The 17,470-nt window shown below is 45.8% G+C and overlaps 1 protein-coding gene across 1 annotated transcript in view; it reads left to right on the top strand.

The window, feature by feature from the left end:
- Window positions 1-2,624, top strand: part of foxi2 (forkhead box I2) — a 3,769-nt gene extending 1,145 nt beyond the window's left edge. Inside the window, exon 2 of the mRNA XM_068339221.1 lies at window positions 876-2,624. Coding sequence (XP_068195322.1) covers window positions 876-1,456 — 581 coding nt within the window. The 3' untranslated portion in view covers window positions 1,457-2,624. The remainder of the gene's footprint in view (window positions 1-875) is intronic.
- The last annotated feature ends 14,846 nt before the right edge of the window (window positions 2,625-17,470 follow it).

Here is a 17,470-nt window from a genome sequence, read left to right on the forward strand (position 1 = left end):
AATGAGGGCGTTGATAATGACACCCGATACCAGATGTGGATCAATGACTGATCGTCATGACTGTTGTTATATACTGGTTTGATCCCGAAGGGGACCTCAGAACGCACGCTCTAGCTACTGGTTCACACGCATGCAGACATACAGTATGTATTAGTGAGTACAGGCCCCTGGAGCACACACACACACACACACACACACACACACACACACACACACACACACACACACACACACACACACACACACACACACACACAGGGGGGGCTGTAGGTGTGCAGGGAGGTAGAGTGGCAGCAGCTCCTTCTTGGTGCGCCTCAAATGAGCAATTTGTAAAGGGGACGGCACCTTGCTCAAGGGCGCCTCGGCAGTGCTCCAGAGGTGAGCTGACACCTCCCTCTGTCAGCTCACCTCCGGGTATTTTTTTGGGGGGGCGGGAGCGGGAATGGAACCGCCGATCTTAAATCATAGGACGACCCGCTCTACCCCCCCGCTTTACCACTGAGGCACTGCCCCCCCACATTTCCTCCCAAACTTTAAAGGTTAGAGTTATTGATCAGTCAGTCACTGATCAGTCAGTCATTGATCAGTCATTTATCATTCAGTCATTGATCAGTCATTGATCATTCAATCATTGATCAGTCAGTCATTGATCAGTCACTGATCAGTCATTGATTAGTCATTGATCATTCAGTCATTGATTAGTCAGTCACTGATCAGTCAGTCATTGATCAGTCAGTCATTGATCATTAATCAGTCATTGATTAGTCAGTCACTGATCATTCAGTCACTGATCATTCAGTCATTTATCATTCAGTCACTGATCATTCAGTCATTGATCATTCAGTCATTGATCGTTGTCTCGTTGTCTCCGACAGGAAAAGGAAACTACTGGACTTTGGACCCAAACTGTGAAAAGATGTTTGACAACGGAAACTTCCGCCGGAAAAGAAAGAGACGCTCGGACTCCAGCGGTGTGGGGGGGCCGGCGGCGGGGGCGGGGGCCACCAAAGTGGAGGATGGCAGGGGAGTGGGCGGGGCCTCTCTGAAGGCTGCGGACAGCCCCCAGCTGGTGGGGCCGACGTCACCGGACATGGAGACCGTCGGCGAGAACCACAAGGGCCCATCGCCCCCCCCTGGACTGCCCACGTCGGCCCCCTGCTTTAACAACTTTTACAGCAGCATGTCGACGCTCGGGGCGGGGGGGCCCAGCCGGCAGGGGCCCCTCGGGCTGGTGAACGAACTGTCCAACAGGAACATTACGGCCCTGAGCCCCTACCACCTGAATCACGCTGGGCAGGACGCAGGGGGGGGCGAGCACAGCGAGGGCTTCCCCTTCAACCGGGGGGTGTACTACAACACGCTGGGAGGGGGGCAGAATGGACAGTTCAACAGTCACTTCTACAACAGCTTCAGTGTCAACAGCCTGATTTACCCCAGGGAGGGGGCGGAGCTTTAGGAGCCCCACCCCCAGCTACCCCCCCCCGAAGACCTCGGTGCTCAGTGGATCCAACACGGATCCACGTGCAGCAGCTCGACGGCTTTGTGTGACCGTCGTGAGGCGACGGAGAAACCGGAGAAACGAGCCAAAGCCCCCGTTAGCGTTAAAGGCTAATGTTAGCATCAACGTTAGCGTTTGATGCTAAAACCCACTGAACCGCCGTGCCTGTGAGCCGCCAGCTGATGTCAGCTCCTCTTCTTTCTTTCACCTTTTAAAATGTAAACTTCGTGTGATCAGGTTGAGCTACCGTTTGGGGAGAAGCTAAAGATGCTAACAGCTACTTCTGTGTTCCAGTCAGTCTGCCACAGGTGCCTTTGTCACCTGATCAACACCTGCAGTCGCTCACGCGCCCGTTAGTGTAGACGGTAACAATTTAACCACGACCGGACCCCGGGCGACCTGAACCGACCCGAACCGACCCGACCTGACCCTAGGCGACCTGAACCGACCCGAACCAACCCGACCTGACCCCAGGCGACCTGAACCGACCCGAACCGATCCGACTTGACACGACCTGACTCGACCTGAACCAACCTGATGCGACTCGACCCGACCCAAAACAAACCAACACAACATGACCCGACCCGGGCTGGCCCCCCCATGTCCTCCATGCTGTGGCTCATGTACAAATGTTTAGAAATGTGTATTTTTGTAAATTCTGAAGATTGTGTCTATTTATTTTGTCTTGTCTGAACATAGTTTGATTAAAGCAAATATGAATTGTATGAGCTTAAGATGCGCCAGAAACAGTATCACTATATATATATATATATATATATATATACATACACAGTAATCCCTCACGCATTCACGCTTGAATGTTCGCAACTTCACCTCATCGCGGATTTTGGTAGGCAGTCACGTGATCCTGTACACACATTCTGTTGGCTGACAGCATCCAGAAATGCGCACTGTTCCGTGAGTCTTGGACTTCTGTGAGACACTAAAGTGCTTTAAACAGTCTATCAGAGTGTTTTAAAGGTGATACAGATAGAAGGTGGTTTAATATCAGGATGGGGGGGTTCAGAAACGTTTAAATTACCATAAATAATAAGATAAATAGTTTGACGCTCTATCGCGGATTCCTTAATTGCGTGTGGTTCCTGGAACGCATTAACCACAAAGACTGAGGGCCCATTGTATATATATATATATATATATATATATATATATATATATATATATATGTATATGTATATACATATACATATATATATATATATATGTATATGTATATATGTATATATCCTAAGACCTTTATGCTATTTCATGGTTTTCCTCAGGATTAAGTGACAATCGTTGGAAGGGTTTGTATCTTATTTTCTTTTTGAAGCAAATCTTTATACGGTGCATACGTCTTTCAGACAGACGCGTCTGGGACTGCTAATAAATATCATGTGCTCTCTACTGGATGGTCCTGCATCATTATGTCCAGGGGTTTATTGTCATTTGAATGCGCATTAACCCTTTATTGAAGCATTTCGTACTAGGAAGTACAACCTGCATCAGTTGGAACTGTTCCTGCCAGGCATCTTCACACCCAGTGTTCATTCTGCTCCTCACTTTTGAACTCTTCTTCCTTTCATATGTAATTACATTAAAGTTCACCTGGTTTTGTCCTGTTGACTCAGGAATCAGCAGTAAGAAAGACACAATGCTTCTCTTTGTGGTTGAAATTGTGCTTTAAAAAAAAATATCCAAAGCTGTCTAAATCAATCCGCAGGACTTAAGAAAGTTTCTTGAAGACATTTCTTCTCTAATTCAAGAAGCTTCTTCAGTTCTTAGAAAAGTTGATGAATCTTTGTGAATTAATAATAATTATTAATCAATTGATTAACTTTGTTAAAAGTCCCGGGGATTCTACCATCTAGTTTTTTTATCAAATGTATGTATGTATACTAGTGTGTGTATACACATATGTATTTATACATATATGTACTTGTGTGTCCATATATACATATGTATGTATATATGGACACACACACACACACACACACACACACACACACACACACACACACACACACACACTGCATCCTCAGAACTTGCTGCAGTACTTTCTGTGGTACTTCCTCCTGTACTTCCTCTATTTTCTCCAGTACATCCTCCTGTACTTCCTGTGGTACTTCCTGCGGTACCATAGATGATGACCAGCTGTGTATGGAGAAGCTTCTCCAGAGAACATCCGAAGAGAGAGTTAAAGTTTGGAGGCGAGCCAAGCTGCAGAGACACGGCAGTGGACGGACGTGTTGAAGTAGGAACCAGTGAAGACAATGGACCCGTTGTCCCCCGTCCTTCCGGCTGATCCCTATGGAGCTGTTAGAGCCTCAGAACGAGGTGAGATGTTCTGTCAGACCAGCAGACCCAAACCCAGATCCAGGTCTGGATCCAGACCTGGACCCAGACCTGGTACCATTCATACTGACATGATGACCCAGATCTGAGTGGAAAGGCTGGACCTGGTCTAAAGTGTTTTCCATCAACTCTGTCCACTAAATGAGGACCCCCACAGTGGTGATCCACCCCCCAAAAGCTGTTACCCTAACCCTAACCCCACACTCAGTGGTGATCAACCCCCCCAAACGCTGTTACCCTAACCCCGCAGACAGTGGTGATCCCCCAAACGCTGTTACCCTAACTCTAACCCCCACAGTCAGTGGTGATCCACCCCCCCAAAGCTTTCTGCTGCTCCTGGAACATCAGGCCCCCCATCCTCATTTGAAAAGCGCCTTTGTTGGGAGGGCTTGGGAAGCAAATCGAACATAGGACCTTAGCCGCCTTTCTGACGAAGACTGCATGCTGTAGGTTCGCGTCCTAAAATGACCCAAAACACCCCACCCCACCCCCCCAAAGTGTTCCACTGCTGGGACTAGTGGCTGGTTTTCATGTTGGGGGCTGAGGGTCTCTGATTGGGGGCTGAGTTCAGGACCGTTTCAGGACACAGACATCAAACCACATCCCATCAGCCTTCAGACGTCCTGTTGAGAGATTACATCTGTACAGAAACGTGGTACAAAAGAAAAGCTCTCAGTCTGAACTGGCATTTCCTCCCAAACGTTACATCCACTGCAGACGGAGGGAACGTTTTGAAGATCAACCCCTGGTGGAAACCAAAGTGATTGTGAGGGACTCCACCTGTACGAGACTTTAGTGATACAAAGAACGTGTCCGTTTGTGGAATCCCTTGATTATCACATATTGTGGTGAGTTTAAAATGTTCTTAGCCACCTTGATGTAGTACCTGTGAAATAACATTTTAATGCAATACATTTATAAAAATTGCTTTACATTAGGGTTGGGAGCACATGAAAAGCAAACTGGATGGACGAAACCCCCCATTTTAGATATTACTGTCAACCACCCCTTTCACGAGACTTGTTTTATATCTCAACTCTCATAATGTGTCTTTTAATGTAAGGAATAGACACGGTGATCTAGGTATCACCAAATGGAAGTCTGTTTAAGTTTGGAGACAACTTAAGATATGTAGGGAGGAGAGCAACATGGGTCGGGTAGGATTCAAATTCAAAAAACTTTATTAGTCCCAAAGGGCAATTGAAAGGGTAGAAAGCGTAGGGTAGGGTAGGATGAAGCATTAAGGGGGTACCATCTATTTTCCAGGAGTGCCTCAACACAGTCGTTACTGATTTACACACACATTGAAGGTATGTTGAAATACTTTACAGTTAATGTGAGAAAGACTAAAGCGATAATGAACCGAGCGCATACAGGAAGGAGGCCTGGGTGGAAGTGGGAAGGGTTGTTTGCAGGACATTTTTTTTGTTTCTGGTGGGGGGGTTGGGGTTAGGGGGTATGATTTTATCCTGGAAGGCTCAATTAAGTGGTTGGTTTACCCCTCGTGTGGAGCTGGTGAATTGGAGCCAGGTCAGCTGCGGGTTGAGGTGTTGTTCATTATTTTTCCGCCTGTCGGATCCCATGAGCGGCCGCTGGACTCGTCGGCTGCTCGGAGGCCGAGGAGCAAAGGGTCTGCCGGTGGGATACGTCAAACACACTCAAAGCCTCTTCCCAGTCGGGGGATTATGATCAACAAAGCATGTCCCACACCTGCACAGGCCAGCACAATGGAAACTCTGCGGACCAATGGAGATGCAAGGAGAGAGCAGTTATTAGAGCGCCCCACCAATGAAATGGATTACATTAACCCCTTATGATGTTGTTACCCTGGGAGCTTGAACATGGAACGGACAGACTCACATCTCATTGAGGACGAGTCCTCGTACCACTTTAAGACAGCTTTAGTCTCAGGAAGCGTCATGGCTACACTTCTGACTTGAAACTATGGCTAGCTGATTCTATGATTAACATTTGTTGTTGATTAAAGTACTGAAGCAAATAAGTAAGAAATGTTCAAGGTAGGTAAGGAACAGTCTTTATAAGCTATAGAATTATCAGTTCTTCAATTAAGAACAAGAGACAGCCAGCATGTCCACCCTCAGGAATCCATCTGCAATCAAAAATCTATCATATAGAAGGAGGCTACTTCATTTTTTAACTGTGCAGGAGACATGCAGGAGTACCTACAAGAAGTCCATCACAGGTTTGGATTCCAACAAAGGTCAGAGCACAGGGTTCCTTTCTGTGCAGCGCCCATTGGGTACTAATTTAAACGTTCTTCAGTTTTGTTACAACAATGGAAGGATGGAGGATTCAACACTCCAAGGTTAATAGAACTCTGCACATAAAGCCATCACATTTGCAAACCAGGGGGTGGTGGTGTTGAGGTCTTCAGGATTAATTAATGGCATACTCAATAAGTGTGACATGAATCATAAAGCACTTAGAAGACCATCTCTCCACTGTTCAACAGTATGTTTAAAACAAATTATATTTCTGCTCAAGGGAATGGAAGACAGAGCATCATGTCCATGACTATGTGCTGTATTGGTTTATTTTCTCTATCGCCTTCAACCGTATCAACAAGTAAACAGTGTTGTTTACCCGTCGCCGTGCGCCCTGATGTGGCTTGAGAGTGTGTTTGGGGTTCGCTTCAAATGTGTTTTGGAGCAACAGAGCAGAAGGATACTCAAATATTTTCAACAAAAGAGGGTGTCAGTCCCCAGGGAACCCGTCATGGGCGAATTAGACTGAAGCTCAGAGGAATGCAAGTTGCTGACCTCATCTTCACCCCCCATCCTCTCCAACACACACTCATTCCTCCTCTCTTTTCTTGTTTAATTGGGCCCATTCTTTGGCACCTTTCCAGCCAACACTGTCATTTTACACTGCGTAATAAGCTATTAGCCCAGGTTGGACTGGGACCCCTCGCCACCCCACGCTAATTGACATGGACGTGGTCATTGTGTGGGACGGGGACTCAGGACAGCACAGTCCTGCCATTGTTATGGCCAAGACCCCCAAGCCCTGGATGCCCACACCCCGGCTTGCATAGGGGTTGGGGCGAATCAAGGGAGGATGGGTGGGGTCAACAAAAGGAGATCAAGGAGAGGTGAACTTGTTCTCACTGCACCCCAGGAAACAACAAAACAAACTCTGACACCTTTGGTTCAGGCATCCTGCTTTGGTAAAAATATGACTTTGTGCCACGTCCCAAAATAATGGAGCACCTCTGAGTCCCTCAGGCCCCCACTGGCTTCAGGAACAGCAGTCACTTCTTGGACAACTCGTTTTTAATATAATCAATGGAGTTAGATGAGTATAAAATATTTAATACGGAGGGTAAAATTTAACAGCTCTTTGGTTCCGATGGAAGACAACATCATCAACAATCATCAGAAAATAGTTTTGAAGCAAGATTAAAAATTTTAACAGGACGGTGTCACAAGATGACAAGTTGGGATTGAACGATTCACCCTGAGAAGGGCCTGGATATGAAGTTATCCTCTAACTGGCTTAAACAGCCTGAGCAATCCATTCCGTAGGTTTCTGAGACATGAAGCCATCTTATAGCCAGACTTCAGGAAGTACACCACCCTGTAAATGAAGCCTTGTTCTCCTTCATCCACAGCTCAGATGAGTGACCGTTGTCTCCTCCATTCTCAGAATCACTGAACTGATAACATGTTTTCTTTGTCTGAATGTTTGATGCCTTCTAGAATTCCAAGCAGATTGTATTTTTGGAGAACTTTGTAGATCTTAACATAAATGACTAGCAGCATTTATTCTTCTGGCTGATCTATTATCACGATATATTTAATGAGTGCAGCTTTGCTCTGCTTGATACAAGCAAGGGGGAAATGTTCCTACTAAACAAGTCTCAACGCCTCTAGGCTGAAAATGAGGGGGTTAGATGAGGCCTTGGCGCCGCCGCTGGTCGATTTTGATAATATTCGAGCACAGCTTTGACAACTGGAGAGTTTTTCAGACCTCACATTCGTCATTTATCAATATATCTGCAGAACATAAATGTGAGGACCTGTACTGATAAAATCAAATAAAGTGCATAATTAATTTGCTGAAAAGAAACAATTAAGCTCTTTTTTTTGTTAGTAATGTTGAAGATGACAAATCTGTTCATGTGTTTGTATGCTGCAGGGGAGGAGGGCAGCATGTGCCTGGTGGGGTATCCAGGTGCCTGGTGGGGTATCCGAAATATCTGCCCATCTGTCCCCCCGTACCTCCATCCCTCTCTCCCCCGTACCTCCATCCCTCTGTCCTCCCGTACCTCCATCCCTCTTTCCTCCCGTACCTCCATCCCTCTGTCCTCCCGTACCTCCATCCCTCTGTCCCCCCTGGAGCTCGGAAATGGTCAATCCAGGGGAACGTAGGATCTCTCATTACTAAGTAAGATATTAGGGTTTGGACTGGGGGTTTAGACTTAGGATCAGCTTGGTGGCGGGTTAGGGTAAGCTTTCTTGTGGGATAGGGTTAGGATTAGGTTAAGTCTTGTGCTGGGTTGGGGTTAGGATGAGTCTTGTGGTGCGATGGGTTAGGGTTAGGGTGAGTCTTGTGCTGGGTTGGGGTTAGAGTGAGTCTTGTGCTGGGTTGGGGTTAGGGTGAGTCTTGTGGTGAGTTAGGGTGAGTTTTGTGGTGAGTTAGGGTTAGGGTGAGTTTTGTGGCGAGTTAGGGTGAGTTTTGTGGTGAGTCAGGGTTAGGGTGAGTCTTGCGCTGAGTTAGGGTTAGGGTAAGCTTTCTCGTGGGTTAGGGTTGAGTGTTTTGTAATTCTGATTATTGAATTTATTCTAAGGCTTCTTTTGAGTTGTCACTATACATCCATTCTTGGATTGATCGACTTGGAACTAACATACAGGCCTGTAGATAACTTTTTCTTTTCCTTTCGGCTTTTCGCTTTTGGGATCGCCACAGCGAATCAATTGCTTCCATCTAGCCCTGTCCTTTGCATCCTCTTCTCTCACACCAACTACCTTCATGTCCTCTTTCACTACATCCATAAACCTCCTCTTTGGTCTTCCTCTAGGCCTCCTGCCTGGCAGTTCAGAACTCAGCATCCTTCTACCAATATATTCACTATCTCTCCTCTGGACATGTCCAAACCATCTCAGTCTGGCCTCTCTGACTTAATCTCCAGAACCTCTAACATGTGCTGTCCCTCTGATGGACTCATTCCTGATCCTATCTATCCTGGTCACTCCCAGAGAGAACCTCAGCATCTTCATCTCTGCTACCTCCAGCTCTGTCTCCTGTCTTTTCCTCAGGGACACTGTCTCTAGACCAAACAACATCGCTGGTCTCACCACAGTTTTGTACACCTTTCCCTTCATTTTAGCTGAAACTCTTCTATCACACATCACACCTGACACTTTCCTCCACCCGTTCCATCCTGCCTGGACACGCTTCTTCACCTCTTTTCCACACTCTCCATTGCTCTGGACTGTTGAGCCTAAGTACTTCAAATCCTCCACCTTCTTGATCTCTTCTCCCTGTAACCTCACTCTTCCACTTGGGTCCCTCTCATTCACACACATGTACTCTGTCTTACTGCGGCTAACCTTCATTCCTCTCCTTTCCAGGACAAACCTCCACCTCTCTAGCTTCTCCTCCACCTGTTCCCTGCTCTCACTGCAGATCACAATGTCATCTGCAAACATCATAGTCCATGGAGATTCCTGTCTAACCTGGTCTGTCAGCCTGTCCATCACCATAGCAACAAGAAGGGGCTCAGAGCTGATCCCTGATGCAGTCCCACCTCCACCTTGAACTCCTCTGTCACACCTACACACACCTCACCACTGTCTTACAGTCCTCATACATGTCCTGCACCGCTCTAACATACTTCTCTGCCACTCCAGACTTGTATGTTAGAGCGGTCAGCTCTGAGCCCCTTCTTGTTCGCTATGGTGATGGAACTAACATAGATAACTGATTAATCAGAATTGTAACAAATGTATAAAATCAAACTAGGTATGTTTTTAATTTGTCCTTGCTACAACAGTACATGTTGTCCATTAACAATGTCATTGAATCAATTGACCTTTATTTATATAATGCTTTATCACATCAGCAGACCTTTCAAAGAGCTTCAACAGACAGAGAAACCGAACATAACCATCCAGAGCAATGAGAAAATGGCGGGGAAAAACTCCCTCATTGAGGAAGAAACTCTAGGCAGGACCCAGATGTTCTCACCAAAGTCAAGCACATTGCAAAAACATGTTCCTGATATACGTTAACAAAACTTCTTGTGAAACGAGCTCATGCTGTCATTTGTTTATCTAATCTGTATCTAGAAATTGTTAAATCAGTCGATCACGTCTCCGTTCCTGCAAGTTGATGCTCATGCTGGGAAGACATTAACTGAAGCCAGTGGCAACCTAGACGGCAGGAAATCACTTGTAAACCATTCACACCTCCAGGCTGCCAAGTGCAAATATTTGGCAGCCCCACTGGAACGATTAGAGGCTCCGTGCCTTGCTCAAGGGCACCTCAGTAATGAGAGAGAACGTTGTTAGTTTGTGAATTCTGCTTACAGATTGATGGAGTTCCATGGAGCAGGAAGAAGGGGAGGAGTGACTGCATCAGTGTGTGTGTGTGTGTGTGTGTGTGTGTGTGTGTGTGTGTGTGTGTGTGTGTGTATTGCTTACAGTTTACACAATAGCACACTGGCAGAGCAAGAAAAGCATGTTGCTTTTTGTTTTGCAGTAAACAGAACCCCCCCAACCCTGAGGCTTAGCCATGACAAACAGTGTGCCCCCATCCATGATACCCCGAAGACCCCAGGGAAGGGCTCGATACCCAACAACCAAAGTCAGACGCGCACATGTAGATGTGTGTTCAGGACTGATGATTCACAAACCTCTGCTGATTAGAAATTCATGCAGATGGAAATAATGGCAGAGAACAAGCCACGCCCAGATGCCTCCAGCTCCTCCCAATGGAAACGACAGACTGTGTCTGGATTGGAGGATGGTCAGGTTAAATGTGTGCACCAATCAGGTGCATCATTGAATTCTTAACTCCCATATTAAAAGCAGGTGTAACATGCTCTAATGTCACCTGTGTGTGTTTGATAGAAGGAATTCTGGGAAATCCATGAGTCATCGTGATGTCACACGAAGGGTCAAGTGATAAATGATGTTAAAGTAGGAAGACCCAAATCCGGCTTCTTAGACAAAAGAAAATAGCAAGAAGGTTGATGGAGAGGGTTAGGGTTAGGGATAAGTTTAGGGGTTAGAATTAGGGTTAAATTTAGGGGTTAGGGTTAGGATTAGGGTTAAATTTAGGGGTTAGAGTTAGGGGTTAGGGTTAGGGTTACGGTTAGGATGAAGTTTAGGGGTTAGGGTTAGGATTAGGGTTAAGTTTATGGGTTAGGGTTAGGGGTTAGGGTTAGGTGGTTAGGGGTTAGGGGGTTAGGGGGTTAGGGGGCTAGGGTTAGGGCGTTCGGGTTCGGGTTAGGGTTGGAGATTCGAATCTGGTCAAGTTCCACAGACGGCTTCAAATAAAACAGAAAATAAAATGAAAAGACAAAGCAAGACCTGCCAGCGTCCCTCGGCCAAGTCTATTTACTGGCTGAACCGTTGGTGCTTCTGGAGTCTCTGAAACACTATGGGCCACCTGGTTGAACCCACAGAGGGGGAGAGTTTCTGGGGGGTTAGGGGTAGCCCCCAGTGCAGGTGCAATCCCCGGCCATCCGCGACGCTCCGTCAGCTTCAGACAGACCATCCAGAGTTCAGACGGGGGAGGAGGGTGTGATCTTCTCACCCCAACAGCCCTTTCCTGGTAATTTGGATGGAAAACTGGATGTGAGCCCAGCCGAGCCGGGGCAGCGAGGCGGTGAAGCATCCAGGGGTCGGGAGGTAGGGTCTCGCAACGGGGAGGGGGGAGGGGGGGGCTGAACTCAGGATGACCAATATGTTTTCACTCACTCATTGATTCATTCTGGTGGTTCTCGGACTGGACTGAGATGCTTCCTAGACTGTATGAATTCTAGGACAGTGGTCCCCAACCCCCGGGCCGCGGACCGGTACCGGTCCGTGGGTCATTTGGTACCGGGCCGCTCAGAAAGAATAACTTATTTACATTACTTCCGTTTGATTTATTTCGGAGTCTGAGAGACGTTAAATTTGAAAAGTGACGTCTGTGTGGAATGACGCACTGACTAATTCATGCGTCTGTCCCTCTTGACGGGTCTCGGTCACGTGACAGGTCATCAACACACACAATGAAGGCCCATAAACGCACCAGAGTTCTGGATTAAAGTCAAGGCAGATTATCCTAAGATCCCCAAAAAGGATGGAAAACCCTGCTTCCATTTCAACCTCCTGTCTTTGTGAAGCGATTTTCTGCTGTGACCGAAAACCAAACCAAACTGGAGTAGAGCAGACCTATGGAACACACCTCAGGGGTCATTGTCTCCGTTACCCCTAGACCAGCGGTCCCCATCCACTAATTCTCATTATTTTAATTACTATTATTTGATTGACTTGTTCACCTTTCTGTTGGAAATGATCAATATTTCTCCTGCGTTGAACGAACTGATTGTAAGTCGCGAAATTTCAAAATAAACCTCATCAGTGCAGTCAGTTGAATCGAGTTTTTAATGTAATTATTTCTTATAATTATTTAGTTTACAGAGACGAAATAGAGATGTTGATTATCAATTTATGAAAAAAGTTTGTTTATTGTCTGTTGAGGTCCACATTTTACATAAAACCACTGATTTATTATTAGACTACAGCTGTCCTGGAGTCATTAACGATTATCGAGCAAATGAAGACCGGTCTGTGAAAAAATTGTCTGAGATGAAACCGGTCCGTAGCGCAAAAAAGGTTGGAGACCGCTGTTCTAGGACATTACAAAATTGTAGTTCATGACTAATCAATAGAATGCACCGAGAAGAGAAGATTTGAAATCCACATTTTTATTGGTTAAGTGTGCTTTATTAATGAAATTCAAAAGAAAAAAGGCCAAGCACATCAGCAAACCAATTAGGCCAGGTGCATTTCTCAAAAATGTAATATGAATACAGTTAAAATAAATAAAATTCAGAAATAAAGTCTCAAACAGGCACATAAGCAGACTCTCAATCAAAATGAATACTAAAGCTGACTCAATACAGCAATTCAAAATGAATAGTATAACAGGCCTCTAAATAAGTATATATATATATATATATATATATATATATATATATATATATATATATATATATATATATATATATATATATATATATATATGTACACACACACATACATACATACACACACACACACAAGTATATATATACATATATATATACATATATATATATATATATATCAAGGTTAATGTGGTCCCCATGGTAGTAGGAGCACTTGTGGCAGTGACCCCCAAACTGGAAGAATGGCTCCAGCAGATTCCTGGAACAACATCTGAAGCCTCAGTCCAGAAGAGCGCAGTCCTAGGAACAGCTAAGATACTGACAGAACCCTCAGACCCCCAGGGGGCTGGTAGAGGACCCGAGCTGGAGGTTGACACACAGATACCACCCCACAAGGGTGAGAGGGACTTTTATATATATATATATGTGTGTGTGTGTGTGTGTGTGTGTGTGTGTGTGTGTGTGTGTGTGTGTGTGTGTGTGTATATATACTGTATATGTATATGTATACAGTATATATGTATATATGTCTATGAGTCCACCTCTTCAGTGAACCCTGCAGAGGTGGACTCAGCTTGTGCATTGCTGTCTGTGGTGATTGAGTGTGACTCTGTTGTTAATGCAGCATCTGGGCTGCAGTAATTTGGGGTCTGTTGGTGTTGTTGGAACCAACAAGTCACAGATTACATAATCCTCCGTAAAACGCTGCTCTTTTTCGTGCTTTTTAGCCCGGCTGTATCACCTGCCAGGTGTTGTTAGTGTGAGGTCTGCATCGGCCAAGGAAGGCACAGCAAAGTAATTGAAGGTAATAAAGCAGAGCGTAATACGGCCCAACGCAGCAGGTAATTACAGTGAAGGCTGCTTTACAGGGTACTTTGTAATGATTCATAGCTGCACAAATACAATTTTCATTGTCACTCCCCTCACATCATTCATTCCTGCTCACCTGGATCTACAGGTAACCTTTCGCTAACCCCTGGTGGTAACATCTCACTGTGATCAGCAGACAAATGAGCCCCCCAAACCTTCTATTGGTTCAGCTAATGTTTGTACAAATGATGTCTGTGTAGCGTCAGTGTAGCGTCTGTGTCGCATCAGTGTAGTGTCTGTGTCGCATTAGTGTAGCACCTGTGTTGCATCAGTGTAGCGTCTGTGTCGCATCAGTGTAGCATCTGTGTAGCATCTGTGTCGCATCAGTGTAGCATCTGTGTCACATCTCTGCAGTGGATGTTCTTCATGTTCTGAACCCCCGATGGGTTCCTGCACTGGGACCCCCCGACGGGTTCCTACCCGACGTTCTTGCACTGGGACCCCCCGATGGGTTCCTACCAGACGGTCTTGCATTGGACCCTCCGATGGGTTCCTACCAGACGTTCTTGCATTGGAGCCCCCGGTGGGTTCCTACCAGACGTTCTTGCATTGGAGCCCCCGATGGGTTCCTACCAGACGTTCTTGCATTGGAGCCCCCGGTGGGTTCCTACCAGACGTTCTTGCATTGGAGCCCCCGGTGGGTTCCTACCAGACGTTCTTGCACTGGGACCCCCCGACGGGTTCCTACCAGACGTTGTTCGTGTTCACGGCTCAGGCAGTACACCGCCACCCTCTTTTCCCTCCACATCCTGGCCCCAGTCGAGACCCAGACATCAAAGGCAGGTGGAGTGAAACCATGAAATTACAGGTAAGGTGTCAATTACCCTTTGAAACCAAGCACCATCCAAATCCAGGCAAGACCGAGCCAGTCCCTGGAATTAGAACAAATAAAGAGGAACTGAAGGGAGAAGGTGGGGGCAGAGGAGGTTTTACATGCTGTGTTGACAATCCAGCATCAGTGTAAAAGGTCCTAATTCAGCTCTAAATAACCCCGAACCTCCTCCCCTCACCCAACAACCACCCCTGAGCCCGGCGTGAAGGAGAAGAGAGACCACTACAATCAGCTACAAAGAACTGTTGAACTCCCATTGACTTTCTCCAGCAGTTTGTTGGGTCGGCAAATGTCCACATATAGGGACTCAAAAATATTCAGGTTCACCTTTTAATACGACACAAGAAGCTTCATGGGGTGAATACAATAAACATCCCGTCAGGTCGGTGGTCGGTGTTCATCTCTCTTGTTTCCAGTGTCTTCATGAAGAACAGCAGTAAAATCAGCAGAGAGGAAGTTTTAGGAGGCTTCATACAACATAGCTGATGAAGTGTTCTCATTAAACCTGTCTATGGGAAATAATTGAACTGAACCCCCCCCCCCTTCTCTTTCTTCAGCAGAAAGCTGGTTGACAACTCAGGCAGGAAAAAACCAACCACAGCTTTGAGTTACACAACACCCCCCCGCCCACGAACCACCGACAGCACGAGCCTGGTCCAGCCCAGACTGCAGAACACCCACAACGTGCCCCCGCCTCCTGCCCCCGCCTCCACCTGACTGCTCTGATGGATTCTGGATCAGCTTCTGAACAGAGGTAAAGAGTCTGTTCAGGTTTGGGTCCATCTTTGTGAAGGTGGTACTGTCTGGGAACGATGATGTCATCAACATGTGGAGGCGGGCAGGGTGACTGAACAACTAAACACAATGCTTGTGCAAGGACATTTTAAAATCACACGTCCCATGTCTCAGCTCCACCACTTTCCCCACCCTTCCACACAGCTTCACGGTAAAACATGACACAGTTTAAAGTCATGTTCACAAAGGAAGTAAAAAGTCTTGACAGAGTCTCCAGAAAAGTCTTTGTCAAAATCCTTTTTCATGTTTTAGGGAGAACAAATGCAAAATTTGAAGAAAAAAAACCTTCTGGTTTCTTTCTTTTCAAAAAGCCTGTTCTGTATACACAGTTGTACAGTGTGCATTTGTGCATCAACGCTCGTGACTCCAAGTCATCGTGGATTTTTGGTAGGCAGTCACGTGACACTATAGGTGCATTCTATTAGCTGATGGCATCCAGAAGTGTGCTCTGTTCCGTGAGTCTTGGACTTCTGTGAGTCACAAAAGGGCTTTAAACAGTCTATCAGAGTGTCTCAAAGGTACTACAAATAGAAGGTGGTTTAATATCAGTATGGGGGGGGGTTTCAGAAAAGTTTAAATTATCCTAAATAATAAGATAAATAGTTTGTTGCTATATCTCGGAATTTGTTATTCATGTGTAGTTCCTGGAACACATTAACCACAAGGAACAAGGGCGCACTTGTATTTATTTTATTTGTGAATTCAGCGTCTAACCCTAAACCTAACATAACCCTGACCCTAACCCTAATGGAACCCTAATGGAACCCTAAACCTAATGTAACCCTAACCCTAATGTTACCCTAACCCTAACCCTAATGTAACCCTAACCCTAATGTTACCCTAACCCTAACCCTAATGTAACCCTAACCCTAATGTAACCCTAACCCTAATGTAACCCTAACCCTAATGTAACCCTAACCCTAACCCTAATGTAACCCTAACCCTAATGTAACCCTAACCCTAACCCTAATGTAACCCTAACCCTAATGTAACCCTAACCCTAACCCTAATGTAACCCTAACCCTAATGTAACCCTAACCCTAACCCTAATGTAACCCTAACCCTAATGTAACCCTAACCCTTACCCTAATGTAACCCTAACCCTAATGTAACCCGAACCCTTAGCCTAATGTAACCCTAACCCTAATGTAACCCTAACCCTAATGTAACCCTAACCCTAATGTAACCCTAACCCTAACCCTAATGTAACCTTAACCCTAATGTAACCCTAACCCTAACCCTAATGTAACCCTAACCCTAATGTAACCCTAACCCTAACCCTAATGTAAGCCTAACCCTAATGTAACCCTAACCCTAACCCTAATGTAACCCTAACCCTAATGTAACCCTAACCCTAACCCTAATGTAACCTTAACCCTAATGTAACCCTAACCCTAACCCTAATGTAACCCTAACCCTAATGTAACCCTAACCCTAACCCTAATGTAAGCCTAACCCTAATGTAACCCTAACCCTAACCCTAATGTAACCCTAACCCTAATGTAACCCTAACCCTTACCCTAATGTAACCCTAACCCTAATGTAACCCTAACCCTTACCCTAATGTAACCCTAACCCTAGCGTCTCATCAGCTGGTGTGTGAGCTCGTCCTGTGTGTTTCTTATGAAGCGCCAGCATCAGTTAATGAAGTTGAATTCCCTGGAGCACCACTTGAACCTGGCACATACACAAATTTCTGATAGCAGGTTTACGTCCAAGGCTCAAAACCCAATAAATGTAGACATATTTTGACAATCACCACGGAAACCTCAGCCTGCATATTTTGCCTGGAGAGTCAGAGGGCAGATCTTCCTTCAATGCATTTTGTGTGTTAAGGCTTCGGGAAGGTTTTAGTGTGTGTTAGGGTGATATCATTCTGATTGTGTTCTTCAGGGTTCGTAGTCTCGTCTTTTGACTGGCTTCAGCGTCTGACGAGACAAACATGGCTAACATCAGG

Source organism: Antennarius striatus, chromosome 17 (assembly GCF_040054535.1).
Source record: "Antennarius striatus isolate MH-2024 chromosome 17, ASM4005453v1, whole genome shotgun sequence".
Taxonomy (NCBI): domain Eukaryota; kingdom Metazoa; phylum Chordata; class Actinopteri; order Lophiiformes; family Antennariidae; genus Antennarius; species Antennarius striatus.